Consider the following 17,088-nt stretch of genomic DNA (forward strand, 5'->3'; position numbering starts at 1 on the left):
TACATGTTACACTGTAAATGTCGTCGAAAGACGATAGTCGTGCATCTGGAGAGAGTGAACAAAACGTTTATTTAATGTTCTGTGCAAGAAAATTGGTGAATGGTATTCTGCAGGCGCTGCGTTAGAGTGCCTAGAGCGTGCGGCGGAGGCGAACGAGCGCATCTAGGCACGTTAGACACAAATGCCATCTGGCAGTTATCTTCGAAAACGAAGGCGTGCAGCCCGCGGAGAAAGATGCGCGCCAGTCTTGGAGGTGATAAGGTGTAGAACTCAAAGCAACGGGCAGGTGCCACCACCGTAACTTCATAGCAAAGCGTTAGAAACACCTTTTTGAGCATCGCGTTGCACTGTCAGCACAGCGCGATTAAATGCTACATTCTTTAGAGTTACTTGTGTGTGCCTCTTCTAGTATAAAGGCAGACATAAAAAACTTTGAAGTGTTGTTATGGCGCCTCAGATATACGCAATAATTGCTTTTTAATTGACAATCGCACAACTATGAACACTAAACCTGAGCAATATATGTGGGCGCTGAGGGTGGGGTTGGCCGTTTGGTGCAGTTTGAGATATAGTTAGGGCGGACAAACAGACAAATGTACAGACAGACATACCAAAATTTTTTCGTCGAAGGTCCCCAAGTAAAAATAACTTGCTGCTGGCAGGGAGCGAGCCTGCGACCTTGGAAAAATGCATTTGATGCTCTGCCAACTTAGCTACAATGGCAGTCTTTCCACTTTTGAACACACGTGCACTTTAATGGGTGAGTGCGAGTGAGCGCTGCCAGAAGCCGTGACCGCGAATACTAAAACATTTTAGAACAAAGGAACAACCCGTCGTCACACGATGTGAATTTATTGAGTGGGTCGTTATACAATTCGCATAATTCTTCGTCAGCCACTGCATAAAAAAGTTTCACAAAAGTCCTTGCAAGTGTGTAGCGGATACCATGCTTCTTCCAAGAATGACTAAGATTGGAATAGTGAATGGCTGCCTACTAGGTAAATTGTCATTGTTTATGGCGTATTGGATAGGTACCCTGCAAGTGTGCTTGTGGCACTTACCGAAAGGGTGTTTAAAAAATGCTCTGAAAGACCGCTCTTTCAGCATTTGCTGCGACTGTGCTGCGCGTTTCGTGCATTCCTGGCAGTCATTTTCTGACAAGGGTTCTTGCTTCGGCGAGTTGGGAGCTATTTGTTGTTATTCGTTGTCTAGTAAACCAGGTTGAAAGTTGACGCTTGTGTCCGTCTAGTGCTTCATCCTAAGTGTTCGTCTTTTAAGCAGTGCACAATAATTTAACAATGAGTTCTTTTTTTTTTTTTTTTTCTGTCTGTTGGCACCAAGTAGCACGCGATCGTATGAACCGGCAAACAAACAGTAATCCCTCGTATACTACCTGAAGACATCCACTCTGCCAGAACGAGGCTCTTGCTGTGGATGAATGAAAGGAATGGAAATTTAAAGGGACCCTGAAATGGTTTCAAAGATTTTGTACAAACACATTGTACCGGTAGTTCAAGTCCTAATGGTCATTTACAGACAGACTTAAGCTCTCTGTGTAAAATAAGTAATTTATACTACAGTGCTTCAAAGCTGTGAATTGCTGCAACACAGCCATACTCATTTTCTACCATCCATACACAGAGCGATATGCTATCGTGACATGTCATCGAGCATGCCAATCTGTGGAATGTTAGGTTGTGATTGTCGCTGTTGCCAGGCAGCGTGCAACCTGTCTATGTGCAGTCTCTGAGGTTTGGACTGGGCGAAGCTCAAATTGTCCAGTGCGCTGATGAGAGCTGTGCAATTGCCTGCAATGCCAACATATCTAAGGAGTCGCAGGAGTGAGCAGGAGGGTATGATATAGTTGTCCGTAGCAGCCTTCATAGCCAGAGAGTTGGGAAATTTGTAGTGCAAATGGCTTGGTGATGCTCTATCCTCAACGCTAACAAAACCCCACGAAACCATGTCACGGTTCCTATAAGGGCTTCTTTTTTTTTGTTAGACACATGATGCCAATAGTAGGCAAATGTTAAACACTCGCAGTTGGGGCTGCTAGCCTAGCTGTCTCACATTTCCATGTTTAACCTATTGGCTTCTGTGGCCGGCGGCCTGGTTGGCAAGGCCAAAAGCGTTTTGACTTGCGAGTCGCTGGCTGCCTAGAAAATGTTTATTTTTTATATTGTTTCATACGGTAGACTCGTGATAATTCAAACTGTGATAATTCATACTTGTGGTTAATTCAAACAAAATTCAATTTTTTGGCTGGCACTCTATTCATCAATGCATTTAAAAGCCATTTAATTTAAACCCCATCATTCGGTTGATTCATACTTTCTGTGATTCCACACCAGAAAATATCTGCTGCTTTCCCACTACTATTTAAAATTTTGTTTGCTTATATGATCCTAACAGTCGAAAAATGAAAAATAAGCATCTCAGGCTTTCAAGGAAAAAGGCTTTGCTTGTAAACTTATGTTTGAAACAAAGCACACGCATGGTAAACAGTGATGCTTCTCAACTGATATAGAAATCTTCGTGCTGAAGGCACATATAGGAAAGAAGCAGTTGGTAATTCACGATTTCTTTGAGAGGTCCGATCAGCAGTAAATGGCTGATAAACTTGTGGGCCTTTCACTTCTGTGTTCTGTTTATTGTGTGCACTTAGGCTTTAAAAATGCCTAAAAAATTTTTAAATGTGATAAATCAATGCCTAAACGTAATGTGTGGTCTCACCTCACCTACAGCCATATATCTGAGAACTGCTGATAATTCAAACGAAATTCAGAGGTCCCTTAAAGTTTGAATTAACAAGAGTCGACTGTATATATGGCAGCACAGTATTCTGTTTGCCATTTGCTTGGCATGTTATGTGCTAGATCGACATTGTTGTCCATTGTTCGAGGCATTTGTACCTGCGAGTGTGTCTTTTTAGCGATGAAGGGTGCTTGTTCCCGGCTTTTCTGGCACATGGCGTCGCTCAAAAGCCCGTCTCTCGCAGCCTCGTCAATGCACCAACAAGCCACCGAGTGGGCTCATTTTCCTCATCAGATCCTGCCAAACAAAGTAAAGTCAAACTCTTCAAAATTGTACTTCGTTTTCAGGACACCTGGAAAAAGTCTGAGAGCCAATGGCAGTGCACGAAATGCAAAAGTGCTCTTCACATGCCTGTGTGCTTCATAGTTTTCACACACGAAAATTGTACTGAAACAGTAGATGCAGTGAAGCATTTCGAACAGATTGAAACAAGAATTTTTACTCTAAAACATTTTTTTGCGGATTTTCTTGCAATTTATACGCATGAACTTGTACCGCAAATTTTTCCTTGCTGAATAATAGGCGGGAACGCTTGCGGAGAGTGCGTAAGAGAAGGGGCTAACTGCACATATATAACCCCTAAAGTTGATGGGCAGGATGACCGCCACTGTAGCTCAGTTGATAGAGCATTGCACCCATTATTCGAAAATTGCAGGTGCGGCAAGGGAATTAAACCTAATGCGCCTTTACATTTTCCACAGGAGCTCAGCAGAAGACAGAGGAAGAGGCTGAGGCAGAGATTCAAGCTCGGATGAGGCTCATGGGACTCGGACGTGGCAAGCCCCTCCCCCACAACTAGCAAGTGGTGACTAGCAAGCAAATAATTCTTTGTTTGAGCATTCTTAAGGCCTGTTAGGGCATGCGTGTGCATGGCAGTGTGGGGGAGGGGTTAAGAGCAAGCACAGTGGCATAAGTGTGTACCGTATTTGCTCATATAATGAACCCACTCCCCACCTTCAGGAAATGCTGCAGATCGGCGGTAGAGGCTACCGAGAACACGCAAGCCAAATAATATAGCGCAGCACGGTGCCTGCGATTCACAGTAAATTCTCAGTCTCCTAAAAACTGCTCTCTTCTCTGGGCATATGACGCCACAAGCTCAAAAATAACCTGCGAGAGCCGTTGTATTGGCTATTGGCTGAGTTGACCGTAAGGCGCTCGGTCGTTACTGGGGCCACCGTGAGAGGCCGCTACTTGTACATGCGCACATGCACAATCCCACTGAAAAGCCGCGTATTAAAAAAAAAGTGCTCAAGTGTTGCGAGGCAGGCGTGGCATATTTTCTTTTCCCCTGCCGTCCCTCCCTGCTTAGCTTCCAACGCTTTTGCCGGGACGAGAAGAGAGAATGAAATTCCAGCATGTGATAAATATTTACAACTTTGCTTGTACTAGACAGGTTTCTAAAAAATTTTGTAACGATGATTGCGTGAGGCAATAAGCTTGTTTAGTGATTCCATTCCATAGCTACTTGAAGAAATTTGCAGGGCCCTTTAAATGAACATAATATTTTCTAATCGATTCATCATTTCTTAAGCTTAAAAGCTTGTTATGACGGCTTACATGCTCTAAGTATAATGAATTTTAAATGTTACATATTTTACAAGCTATCACTTGTATCATACCGAGAATGAGATCCCTCTTTTCTTGGTTCTTTTCACTTTGAATGAAAAAAAAAAAAAAAAAGAGAGGGGGGGGGGGGCATTTGCATAGAGGCCTTATTTGAATTTTGAAAAATATTGTGCACATTAGTTAGGTCATGATAAATATGCCCATTTTTCTTTATATGTCATATACACTATTTGAATTCGATTAGAAATTATTTGACCAAATCATTATTCACTTCAAATTCGCTTCGAATTTAAAATTCACTATTCGCACAAGCCTACAAATTTGCGATCTAGTCTTTTCACATGACTTTCAAAAATGTGCTGAGTTACCCAGACCTTTTTCACCTCTTGCAAAACAGGCAGGGACTTTCCACCTTTGAAGCACCTCTGAGCTTTCAGCTTGCCGAGGACAAGCATCAGAGGTTTTTCTGTGCCTGACTTATTGCTGCCAATTGGTACAGCAACTTGCTCCTTACTATGTTTGCCACCATGGCAAGGCTCACCAGCAATGGCAAGAGTCTTTACTGGCATCAGCTTGAAAAAAGCCCGGTCTCATTGCAGTCGAAAGTATTGTCTGGCGAGTACTGCTGTAAAAGGGACTGCAGCTTTTCAGAGTAGTTGTTCGTAACGGTTAAGGTCGACAGCTGCATTTTCGCCGCACAGTTTTTTAAAACTGAAATTCAAGCTCTTCTTGAGGTGTCTTAGCCAGCCGTCACTGACCTTAAATCCTTCAATATTCATTTGAAGCGCCATCGTCTCAGCTTTCCGCTGCCCCGCTGTGGTGGTCTAGTGGCTTAGATATACTTTGCTACTGACCCACAGGTCGCGGGATGGTAGCCCGGCTGCGGCAGCTGCATTATTGATGGAGGGGGAAAGGCTGTAGGCCCGTGTGCTCAGATTTGGGTGCATGTTAAAGAATTCCAAGTGGCTTAAATTTCCGGAGCCATCCGCTATGGTGTCTCTCATAAGCATATGGTGTGTTTGGGACGTTGACCCCCACATATCGATCAGCTTTCTGTTTGAGGTAGCTCCCGAAGAAGGGACCCTTGCTGGTGACTGTTGACTTCACCCTTACCCTAAGGGCTTCCTCAAGCTTTGGGTAGGTGCCTTGGCTTATATTTTTCTGGCAACATCCTGTAGACTTTTTCATTGCCTCCAAAATGTTCTGCTTGTTTTTCATATAGTTCAAAAGAGTCTGTTTGGAAATCTGAAACCTGGAACTCTTTCGCGACGTCTGCCGGTGATCAGCCATTTTTAATGAGCTTGACGATGGCAGCTTTCTTCGCCATCGACATAGTGGCACACTTCCCCCGCTTCATCGGCCCTCTCAAGGCCAACGATGAGCTTCATCGATTTACCAAGTCCCGGATCACTCGCGGACGGCCCGCGGACGCCTCTGCTCAGAGGTGGCTACGTCACATGCACGTGATCTAAAAGTCCCAAGCCAGCCCGAGCGACCTTGGGCCATCTGCCCCCTTGATGCTGACTGCATCCGCTGTGGCGTCTGCTATGCCGCCTGCTTTCTCCATAGCTGAAACACAGGACATAACGCTTACTCATTTGCAACCTAAACAGCAGTTAGGTAGTGAATTATACCTATTTCTGTTGTGATGCAACTTACTGTAACTGAACGACTTGAGCGCGTGCGCATCGTAGACCGGCGCTATCGTTCCACCGCTGTTTCTCCTAGCGAGCATAACGCGTGTTTGCCCGACCTTCGGGAATACGCATATGTTCGACGTGGCTCAGAACACCGATGACAAGAACTGAGTGCGCTAACAATTCGAAATCCAGAAACATGCGAGAAGTGGACAGAAAAGCAAAGAGAGAGCAAGAACGCATCGAAAATTTCCTGTGTCTAACTTAAGATGGCCGCACAGCATGCGCGCCGCGCTGTCGTCCGCCAGCGGCGCGAAAGAAATTGTTCGGGCGGTCTCGGGCCGCCCGCAGGCTGCGAGGCAGGCGGTGTGCTCAAAACAACGAAGTCAAGCACCAGCTCGCTGAACAATTCTATGATGGTGCCGAGACCGATATGCAACGGATGACCGCGAGTCGTTCATGACCCATCAAAGGACACTGCGATATGTGGCCCATATTAAGTTTGGCGTAAAGTTTGCGAACTGACCGCGCGCAGTCTCTTGTCAAATTGCGTGCAGCACGATAGGCCGCGGGTGCCAACTTTGTCTTCACGTAGTGTTGCCACGTTATTGTGTAAAGACCCCGACGGCTGATGCCCATCAACAAGAACACATCATTCAGCACGGTCTGTCTGTTCCCTTTGCCTGCATGGCATGCGTGGCCAAAACGTTCACAGCAGAAGGTTTCATGCGTTCATCGCTATGTACGCGCGGCGAGCTCCACAACGACGCAGTCTCCCCACAGGTCGAACACACAAAACGCAACCTCACGGCGAGTCCGAATCTCCAGTTGTCGCGGACAATCTGCAGTTCTCCGTTGCATGCCTTCCACTTTGCAAATGCCAACAAAGCGCTGTTCACTGTGTCCAAATCTATAATTGTGAACGTGGTTCCATCAGGCGGCCAAGCTGCTTCGTCGGCACAGTCAACCACGAATGCGCCTTTCCGCTCCGTCGCTGCAGCGGACGACAACTCCAATAACTTATCTTCGGCTTTAGCTCGCTCCTTTCCCAAGTCAGATTGCTGCCGATAGTATCTAGATGCACGCGACCGCTGCTCGAAGGCTCCGCGGCTGACGGACTTTGCACAGGCTCCGTGACAACTGATGTGGTAGCTAGGCCTCTCGTGGTAGCGTCGACGACTTTGTCATGGGTCGCGGAGAGTGTAGCGTCTCGGGGGGTTTCGCTGTATCACGGAGCCCCGCTGCGGCGGTCTAGTGACTAAGGTACTCGGCTGCTGACCCACAGGTCGCGGGTTCGATTCCCGGCTGCATTTCCGATAGAGGGGGAAATGTTGTAGGCCCGGGTGCTCAGATTTGGGTGCAGGTTAAAGACCCCCAGGTGGTCGAAATTTCCGGAGCCCTCCACTACGCCGTCTCTCATAATCATATGGGAGTTTTGGGACGTTAAACCCCACATATCAATCAATGCTGTATCACGGAGCACTTCTTGAAATTCGCTACTAGCGTCCTTCGCACCTTTTTCGCACCAAACTTGTGCTGCGTGCGGAATTCGCGCTCAGGATTTGACATCATGAAACTTTTCCGCTGACACTGAGGCAAAATGGCGGTATAGACGCGCGCCTAAATACCCGGAGCAGACGAAGCCAGGAGCCTCCACCAATAGGGAGGCTAGCTCAAGTAACATGCGCGTAGTAGCGAATAAGAAGGTGGTCTAAATACTTCTTCTTGCCGCTGATTTTACAAGCTGCCAATGGTTGAATTGGATCCATTCTGGCGGGAATTTGAAGGCGAAAGACATCTCTCTCAAATAAGACGAAGCAGGCCGCGCCGGCACACATGAAAGGGCAGGGGGGGCGTCATGGAAAATGTGCGATTTCAACATCGATTTCGGCTCAGATTTAGCTATAAAGCACCATATAAAGGGTCTTAGCAGCTGAAATAATATTATAGGCATGAAATTCACAATGTAAGTGCACTAGTAGCTGTAGATTTCAAAGACGCTATAAAAAGTTTTCACAATTTTTGGTCTCCACAACCCGTGTCCTCCCTTAACTTGCAAGCTTCTACTCATCGGTGCCTTTGTGGCCATTACACTGTACACCCTTGAATTTACCAACTCTTGAAACTTGCTGAAGTAGTGGGTTTGCATTCTACTTGTGGTGAGTTTTTACAGTAAAAGGTTGATTCGAATTTCACGGACCGGAAAAAATGTCCGAATTAACTGAATGCGGAATTAACGAATGAACAGGAAAAACATCGAAATCAAGCTGCAGAAGCATACCTGTATTTGTTTAAGTATTTGGTGATTGTCGCCTGCGTTCTCACGCATATTCCGGCCGGCGTTACAATCTTGCGTAACTGTTCCAAATGGCCAACAGCACACAAGCTGTCGGGAGCATTCAGGCAAACGTCCTCTAATACTAAAAGCGCCTCTGAGACTTCCCATGAGATGTGATGAGGTCGCGGCTGCATCTCGCATGACTCTTCGTCGGAATCGTGGTCTTTCTGGGCGCCCGTGACATCATTAATAATGTCTTCATAGGTCAGGAGACTAGTCGTGACGACACCATGGTCAATCGTGGTGTAGTCCTGAAGGGTCATATCTGTGGGAGGGACAGCATCGAAGGTCGGGCAGTCATGGACGGTGGACTCGGCTGACACCTCAATGATGCCATTGTCAGCTACTGCCGCATCCTCGGGCCTCTCAAAACCGCTGTGCTGAAAACAGTTGGCGATGACATGCGGCGGAGTGTTTTTACACAGTGGACGATGATTTGCAGTGCGCCGAGCAAGTCCACTTGATACAATGTTCCAGCTTCTGAGCATAGGATCATTCACTCTAGTAGGTTTTTGCGGTACTTAGACTTCGGGTAGTGAATGATACCCTGGTTCATCGACTGAAGAGCAGAGGTAGTGTTAGGCGGCAAAAAAACTACTTTGATGCTGTTCAGTTTGACTGTACAGTGAAGGGGACTGCAGTTGTCAACAACCATAATTATCTTGCGGTCCTTAGACGTGTAGTGCCGGTCTAACTGGCGCAGCCAGCTGCAAAAAATGTCCGAGGTCATCCAAGCTTTCCTGTTCGCTGTGTACTCGACAGCAAGGCTTTTGATGTTCTTAAAACAGCGTGGTTTATGCGCCTTCTCGATGACAAGTAGTGGCAAGCGCTCCCTGCCTGTTATATTGGCGGCAAGAAGCACAGTTATCCTTTGCTTGCACTTCTTGCCACCAATGCATGCATTCCCTTTGAATGTCACTGTCTTGTAAGGCAGATCTCTGAAAAATAGAGCAGTTTCATCTGCATTGAACACTTCACGTGGTTCATAAGCGTCGATGTGCTCCAGGAACTACATTTCTACACTCTGTGGTCATGCTTTCGTCAACGCTGGCCTTTTCGCTGCACGCACTTCTGAAGACAAGTTCGTGTCTCTTTCGAAACCTCGCAAACCACCTTTCCGACTCTTTGAATGATTCAATGTTCAGCATTGCAGCGTACTTCTAACCTTGCGCCATGATGAGAGGTCTGCTCAAAGGCAGATGCACATTGCGACACTCAGTAATCCACCGGAGCAAAGCTTCTTCGAGCTGGGGATGAGCTGCGGTTCGCAACCGCTTTCTAGAGGCATGAAACTTCTCGCTTTCGAAGGCTTGTCGAATTTGTTGTTTATTTTTCACGTACGTTCCCAACGTGCTCCGCTTCACGTTGTACTTGGTCATAGCGTGCTGTTGCGATTCGCCCCTCTTCAGTGCTTCGAAAATTTCTACTTTAGTCGCAAAGTTCTTCACTTCATACTTCTGCCGCATTTTCGGCGTTGCCATTGCAGTCCATTATGGTGGTGGCATGCTACAGTCACAGAAGAAGAAAAAGAAAAGGGAACTCCGCAGGAAGACAACACAAGAAAAAATGGCGTTAGAGGCGCAGTGGAGGAGAAAGAAGATGCCGACATTTGATGACGCTGCAGTCGCCCCGTCTAGTTGATAATGATAGGGATGCCACTCAGGTTTTGGTTTCACTCCAGTGGTGACAGCGCTGCTTTACCACACTTTTGTGTAACAGCAGCTGTCAGCATTTGTCCAAGTTAAGCGGTGCAGAGCTGAATTCTGACAAATTAACGAAGGTTTCGTCCCATAGATTAACATGCACTTTGGCCGGAACCAATAGAGCCATCCGAATCATCGAAATTTCAAACGTGTCAAATTAATGAGCTTTTACTGTATCTTCATCTACTTCATTTTTCTACCCAGAATCACCCAACTTCAACGCAGGCTTACAAATAATTTTTCTTGACTTTATGTGCAGTTGTATGAGGAAAGGTGATAGCTGCATTCTTTTGCCATTCAGAGTTTCCATAAAAGTGGTCTGCCAATACTGTAATGCTGAAACGTACTGATCATCTGACAAAGTGGCAGTGTTACTTGAAAAAAAAGTGCATAAAAACGTTCAGAGATCAATTTTTGATATGATACAGTTAAATACATGACACGACTATAATGCGATAAGTGTTAAACAGTTTTGATGTGAGAAGTAGGCATGCCTCCTTGGTGTTCATTGTGTCATGTCGTTTATTCCTCAGATTTCCAAGATGCCTTGAGCAGCGACTGTGCCTGGCACCCTGGACAGGCGATGGGAGCTAGGCTCTGTCGAGCAGACGACATGCACTGGCGTATAATGTGGAAGTTTTTTTTTAACAAGCAACATCATTTGATGGGACAAGCATCAGTCATTCATCGTCTAGCATATTTTTAGTAGTCACGGCAAGAGATACCTGCAGAATGTGTGATAGTACATCCGCAGTACATTCATGTGCAGCCACGAGCTGTTGTGACATACGCATGGCATAGCCCCATTCATCCTGTTGTTCATTCATAAGTCATTTTTCAAAGCCTTGTGTTGTCTTTGTAAAATGTTCTGTTCATGTGTGATGTGGCCAAGTCTCAAGTGCCTAATAAAGAGTTTTGTCACCATGCAATGCAGAAATTTGATGTGAAACACGCTAAGAAAAGTGTACTCCGGCACCGGACCATGAAACCTGCTTTGTCAACTTGTGCCTACGTATGTGGATTCGTTTTAACATTGCCAAAACTGAAGTTCTAATGCTTTTCGAGACGTGTCAACTTAGTTTGCCGCTCTATACATGGAGGCTATTAAACAATTTGAATAGGGATTCAGAAATTTGAACGAATGCGTTAAACTTGTGTACTATTTTGCACCTCTAAAGAGATTTAATGCAGCTTCTCAAATGTACAGCCAAACAGGAAGATGCCAGTTTTATAAGTAAATAATGCTTTTACCGCTGGAAATTTCTGGTGACAGTCATTTCCAATAATGGCAGTTACAGATGTCTTTATAAAGTGTTTTAAATGTGTAGTACTTGCTGTTGTAAAACGACGATTGAGTACTACCGTGTAGCTAATGCATCGTAGCACTTGTTGCTTTTTGCTCGACTTGTCTATTGTCCGGGTTAGCTCATCAAATGCCACGTTGTGGAGGCTTTCAAGAAGTTTGGTGAGCAAAATATTGATTCGTACATCTCATGGTAGGTTTTTGTCATTTTAAACATTTTTGCGAGCCTCTGCACAGCGCATTGGGGTGGCCTTGAAAACAAAATACTGGAGAATGAAAACATTGCTCAGTGGTCGAACCGTATACTGACAACCATGTAATGGGTTTAGTTTATTTGCAAGGTTCAGAAGATGCTCCCTTACCACTTTGCAAACAAAAATCTCTTCTGGCTGGTACGAAAAATTCGAACTGATTGCACCTTCTGCCAGAAGTCTGGCTATCCTCCAGTGTTGCCCCTGATGTGAGAGTATAGCGCATGAAGTTTTTAGGCACAAAAAATGAAGCATATAGAGCTTGTCAAGTCTGTGTACGACTGCAAAATCTTCCCACCAGAAAGTGGTGCCAGTTCTATAGGTCGGCAAAAATTGAGCTCAGCGCCGGCAGTGTTCGAAGAGCTTCAGGACTGTACTAGTTCATTTTCTTAAGATTATGCGCCCAAAGCGAACATTAAAAATCATTCTGGAACCGAGGTGGCTTCTCAGTTGATAGACAGCGGACACTGCGTTTGCTGCCATCAGTGCCAGTGTGTATCTTTGTAATCTTACGGTCAATTTTGCAGCCATAAGCTTGGCCGAATAAAGAGTTACTTCTTTGACACGCCGACTGTTGTGTTCGTCGACGTCACGACCCCGTGACTATATGTTCAGCTCGAGGTTCACTCACTTGCCAAACTTTTCCTGGGCCAAACTCGCTCGGGCTATTACTCGTGAAAATCTTCAAGCTCTATCAGACTTGTGACTTGATCGGAGTATGAGTGGGTCGACTGATGACCCAGCTAGCCTAAAATTAGCATCTTTGGTCTCGATTTTTGAGATGGTGCCAACTTTGTGTACAAGTTATCAGTGGTTCAGCAGTAAGGGCATTTTTCTCGAGAGATGACAGCATGAGCTATATTGCTACGTTCCATTCCTCAAGCTTTGTTATTGCCCCAATACACTACACAATTCTCGGCGCAAACTGCGCCTGCAGTTTTTGAGAAGCTTCGGGACTGCAGTAGATCATTTCGATAAGATCACGCCCACTCCGCAAACTGTATAGATTATTCTGGAACCTACGCCAGCGATAACGCTAGAACATTCTTTGGCAAGAGTATAAATGCCGACACACTTCGCCAATTGTCAGTAGTTGATCGATGGCCGACGCTCAATTCACTGCTATCTGTGCAAGACTGTTATTGTAGTCGAACTTTCCGTTTACCGGGCACAGGTTCGCCCAAATAAACAGTTGAATCCCAACATAATGTCTCCTGTCTTCGGCCACGACACGACCCCGTGACATCTGGTAGAGGTGCTGCTTCGTTCATGTACCGAACGCCCCCGTCAAGCCGTGAACCCAGCCCACGTCGCGTAGAAGACACCGACCCCAACCAGGAGCAACGAACAAGCCGCCGACAGCAAGGTCTACCACCGGAGTACGGGCTTCTACAAGACAAGGCGCGGAAGACCAAGGCCATGACCGCAACTGCAGCGACAATGACAACCGCAGCTTCCCAGCCCACGATCGTCATGCATCAACCCAGGGAACCACCAATTTTCCATGGGTTATCGTTCAAAGACCCGGAGACCTGGCTAGAAACAGCCCTCAACCACTGGGACGATAACGAAAAGCTCCGTCCTGTGTTCTATTTGGAAGACACCGCAAGGACCTGGATTGAGAATCCGGAGTCCACGTTCCGAACGTGAGATGTTTTCTGCGGCGCATTCCTGCAAACGTTCGCGAGCGTCGCGCGCTAAGAGAGGGCCGCTGCTTTACTAGAGACCTGGATTCAGTTGCCAAATAAAAATGTTGCTATTTTCACAGAAGAGATAACCTGCCTATCCTGTCACGCTGACCCAGACAGGCTTGAGGAGAAGAAAGTTCGTTTCCTCATGTGAGGGGTCAAACAGGAGCTCTTCAAGGGGCTAATGAGGAATCCACTGAACACCGTACAAGAGTTTGTATCCGTAGCGACCACTATCGAAAAGACCCTGGACATGCGCACCAGACAGTATAATCGTCGCCTGACTCCAGAATTTCGCTGCTGCTCAAGCCAGCAACTCCGAAGACTTGCGTGAAACGATCCGAGCGATCGTGCGGGAAGAGCTGCGCAAGATGTTGCCTTTGGCGCAGCCTTAAGTGGATTCGATCGCCGACATTGTGTGAGAAGTTCGGCAATCGCTTCGAATTCCCCAAGCACCGCAGCCCGAGCCGGAAGCTATGAGCTATGCCGCTGCAGTGCGCCAAAACGCCGCCCCATCGCACATTCGTCGCCAGATGCTACCGCCGCCACCACCCCCACCGCCGTCCTACCGTTCGCCAGCAGGCCAGCGCAGTGCGCCGAGGAAAACGGACGTTTGGCGTGCACCTGACAACCGCCTGCTCTGCTACTACTGCGGCGAGGTCGGGCACACATACCGCCGTTGCCAGTACCAACAGATGGGACTGTGTGGTTTCCCCTTCAATGCACCACGCCCGCAGCCAAGGGAACGGCCACGCGACATTGCTCACTACCTGACAGGAACTCAGTGGACACCATGAAGTCCTTCCCATTCGCCATCGCCCAGCCGCCGCATGTCACTGCACCACCCGCAGTACTCTGGCCCAACGCGGGGCCGGTCTCCTAGCCTGTATCCGGGACACTAAGGGCAGCAACTGATGGAGGTGCGGTTGCTGTGCAACGAACTACCGAAGATCCTCTGATGATGCCGCCGCCGCCGCGACGGAGCTTTTCGAACACCACGCCAATCAGGCAAAGTCTTGCCGGCGAAACCTCACTCACCGAAGGTGAGCTGACGATGCAACATAGAAGCAGCGGAACAAGCAGACGAAGCCGTGACCCGACGCCACGGCCTAACTGCAACGCGAGACGGTGAACTAGCGACCTCAACGTTCTTATCGACGGCCACAGTGTGACCGCTCTCATCGATACTGGAGCCGACTATTCCGTCATTAGTGGGTCGTTCACTGGAAGTTGAAGAAAGTTAGGACAGCTTGGGAAGGCCCTGAAATCCGCACAGCCGGAGATAATCTCAAAATGCCTGCAGGAATCTGCACAGCGAGAGTCACTATTAATGGCCGTATTTATCCTACAGACTTCGTAGTCCTACAGCGTTGCTCGAGAGATGTCATCCTTGGCATGGACTTCTTATGCCTCCATGGTGCTGTAATCAACCCAAGAACAAAGTCGATAACGTTATCCAAAGAAGAAGCACTACCGCTGTGCACGCCGTCAGGAAACCATGCCTTGAATGTCCTGGCAGAACAAGTCACCATTCCGCCTCGCTCCAGCGTCATTATTCCAGTCGGCGCTCCTAAATCACCTGACTTGAAAGGCGTCGTTGAAAGCAGTCGGCATCTGTTGGTCACTTGAAATATTTGTGTTGCAAGAGGAATTGCAGAGCTGCGGGGAGGCAAAGCAACGGTTATGCTCACGAATTTCAGCAATGAGTACAAACATGTGAACAAAAGAACGATGTTCGCATACATCGAAGAAATTGTGGAAGCCACCAGTGCTTTCGCTCTCGCCGATTCTGCGGAACGTGCTCAGAGGAACTAAACCCGACCCACAGCTTTCAGCATCAATCCCAGACTTTTGAATCATAAGCAAGAACAGCTCAAGGCCCTGCTCCTGCAATACGAAGATTCCTTTTCCTCGGCATCGAAAATTCGGCAGACCACAATCACGAAACATCGCATCATAACCGAAGAAAATGCCAGACCTCTCCGTCAGAGTCCGTACAGGGTTTCGACGAGGGAACGCGAGGCCATGAAGAGACAAATTGATGAAATGCTGCGGGATGACATCATCCAGCCGTCCAACAGTCAATGGGCGTCCCCCGTGGTGTTAGTGAAGAAAAAGGGTGGGACCCTACTTTTCTGCGTCGATTATCGCCGCCTGAACAAAATCACAAGGACGTGTATCCTCTTCCACGAATAGACCACGCACTTGATCGGCTTCATGATGCCAAGTATTTTTCATCAATGGACCTCAAGACTGGCTATTGGCAAATCGAAGACAATGAAAAAGACTGAGAGAAAATGGCGTTTATAAGACCGGACGGCCTCTTAAGTTTAAGGTGATGCCCTTCGGTCTTTGCACACTGCCTGCGACTTTTCAATGCGTTATGGATACGGTACTGGCAGGATTGAAGTGGCAGACTTGCCTTGTGTACTTGGACGACGTCATCGTGTTTTCCTTGAGTTTTGACGGGCATCTTCCGCGCCTTGAAGCTGTACTTAAAGCCATTAAGACGTCCGGACTCGCTTTGAAGCCAGAAAAGTGCAGATTTGCACAGGAGGAGCTCTTGTTCCTGGGGCTCGTGATAAGCAAGTCTGGAGTTCGTCCCGATCCACGGAAAACAGCTCCCATTGCCGACTTCCCGTAGCCCACTGACAAGAAGGTGGTGCGCCAATTCCTGGGCCTGTGCGCCTACTATAGGTGGTTCGTGAAAAACTTTGCCCGCATTGCCAATCCACTCACTAACCTTACCAAGGCCAACGTAGAGTTCAAGTGGGAAACACTGCAGGAACACGCTTTCCAGGAGCTCAAACATCGCCTCTAGACGCCTCCGTCACTTGCCCATTTCGACGAATTCGCCGAGACAGAAATACACACTGGCGCAAGCAGCGTGGGTCTCGGCGCCGTTCTTGTGCAGAGGGCTGACGGACTTGAAAGGGTTATTACTTATGCCAGCTGATCGCTATCATCTAGGCTACATCGAAATTTCGCCCCTATCCCTACGGCAGGCCCTTCAAAGTTGTGAGTGACCACCACGCCTTGTGTTGGCTAGCCACTTTGAAAGGCCCTTCAGGTCTCCTCGCACGATGGAGCCTGAGACTTCAAGAATATGACATTACCGTCGTTTCCAAGTCTGGCAAAAAACACTCCGACGCCGACTGTCTCTCTCGTGCGCCTGTCGACCAACCACCGCCTGACGACCCTGATGAAGAGTACTTCTTGGGAACGATAACTGCCGACGACTTCGCTGAACGACAACGGGCCGACCCGGAACTTAAGGCCCCAATAGAATACCTCGAAGGCAGGACCGTTTAAGTCCCGAAGGTATTCAAGCGCGCCCTTGCGGCATTGTTCCTGCGAAACGGTCTTCTCCAAAAAAACTTTTCACCGTTTCGAGCCAAGTGCGTACCTCCATGTGGTGCCTTCAGCTCTGCGGCCAAAACTCCTGCAGGCCTTGCACGACGATCAGACGGCAGGGCACCTCTGTGTTCCCCGCACGCTCGCGAGGATACAAGAAAGGCACTACTGGCCACGTCTTACCACCAACGTCACTCGTTATGTGAGGACATGCCGGGACAGTCAGCGACGCAAGCCACCGCCGACAAGGCCAGCGGGACTTCTGCAGCCAATTGAACCACCTCGCCGACCGTTACAGCAAATTTGTATGAACCTACTGGGGCCGTTCCCGACATCGGCTTTCGCAAACAAGTGGATTGTGGTAGCTACCGACTACCTCACCCGCTATGCCGAGACAAAAGCCCTGCCCAAAGGCAGCGCATCCAAGGTAG

The 17,088-nt window shown here is 47.7% G+C and overlaps 1 protein-coding gene across 18 annotated transcripts in view; it reads left to right on the forward strand.

Annotated features, from left to right (window-relative positions):
- LOC119170849 (uncharacterized) overlaps nt 1-10,990 on the forward strand; it is a 101,234-nt gene extending 90,244 nt beyond the window's left edge. For 11 of the 18 annotated variants that reach the window (XM_075886543.1, XM_075886541.1, XM_075886542.1 and 8 more), the window contains one exon: nt 10,595-10,990. In XM_075886543.1, coding sequence (XP_075742658.1) covers nt 10,595-10,767 — 173 coding nt within the window. In that variant the 3' untranslated portion in view covers nt 10,768-10,990. Of the gene's footprint in view, nt 1-2,998; nt 3,064-3,515; nt 3,620-10,594 lie in introns of all 18 variants that reach the window. The other 7 variants (XR_012893698.1, XR_012893697.1, XR_012893696.1 and 4 more) reach the window with 3 other exon arrangements.
- Nucleotides 10,991-17,088: the final 6,098 nt, after the last annotated feature.

The sequence above is a fragment of the Rhipicephalus microplus genome, chromosome 2 (assembly GCF_043290135.1).
Source record: "Rhipicephalus microplus isolate Deutch F79 chromosome 2, USDA_Rmic, whole genome shotgun sequence".
NCBI classification, from domain to species: Eukaryota; Metazoa; Arthropoda; class Arachnida; order Ixodida; family Ixodidae; genus Rhipicephalus; species Rhipicephalus microplus.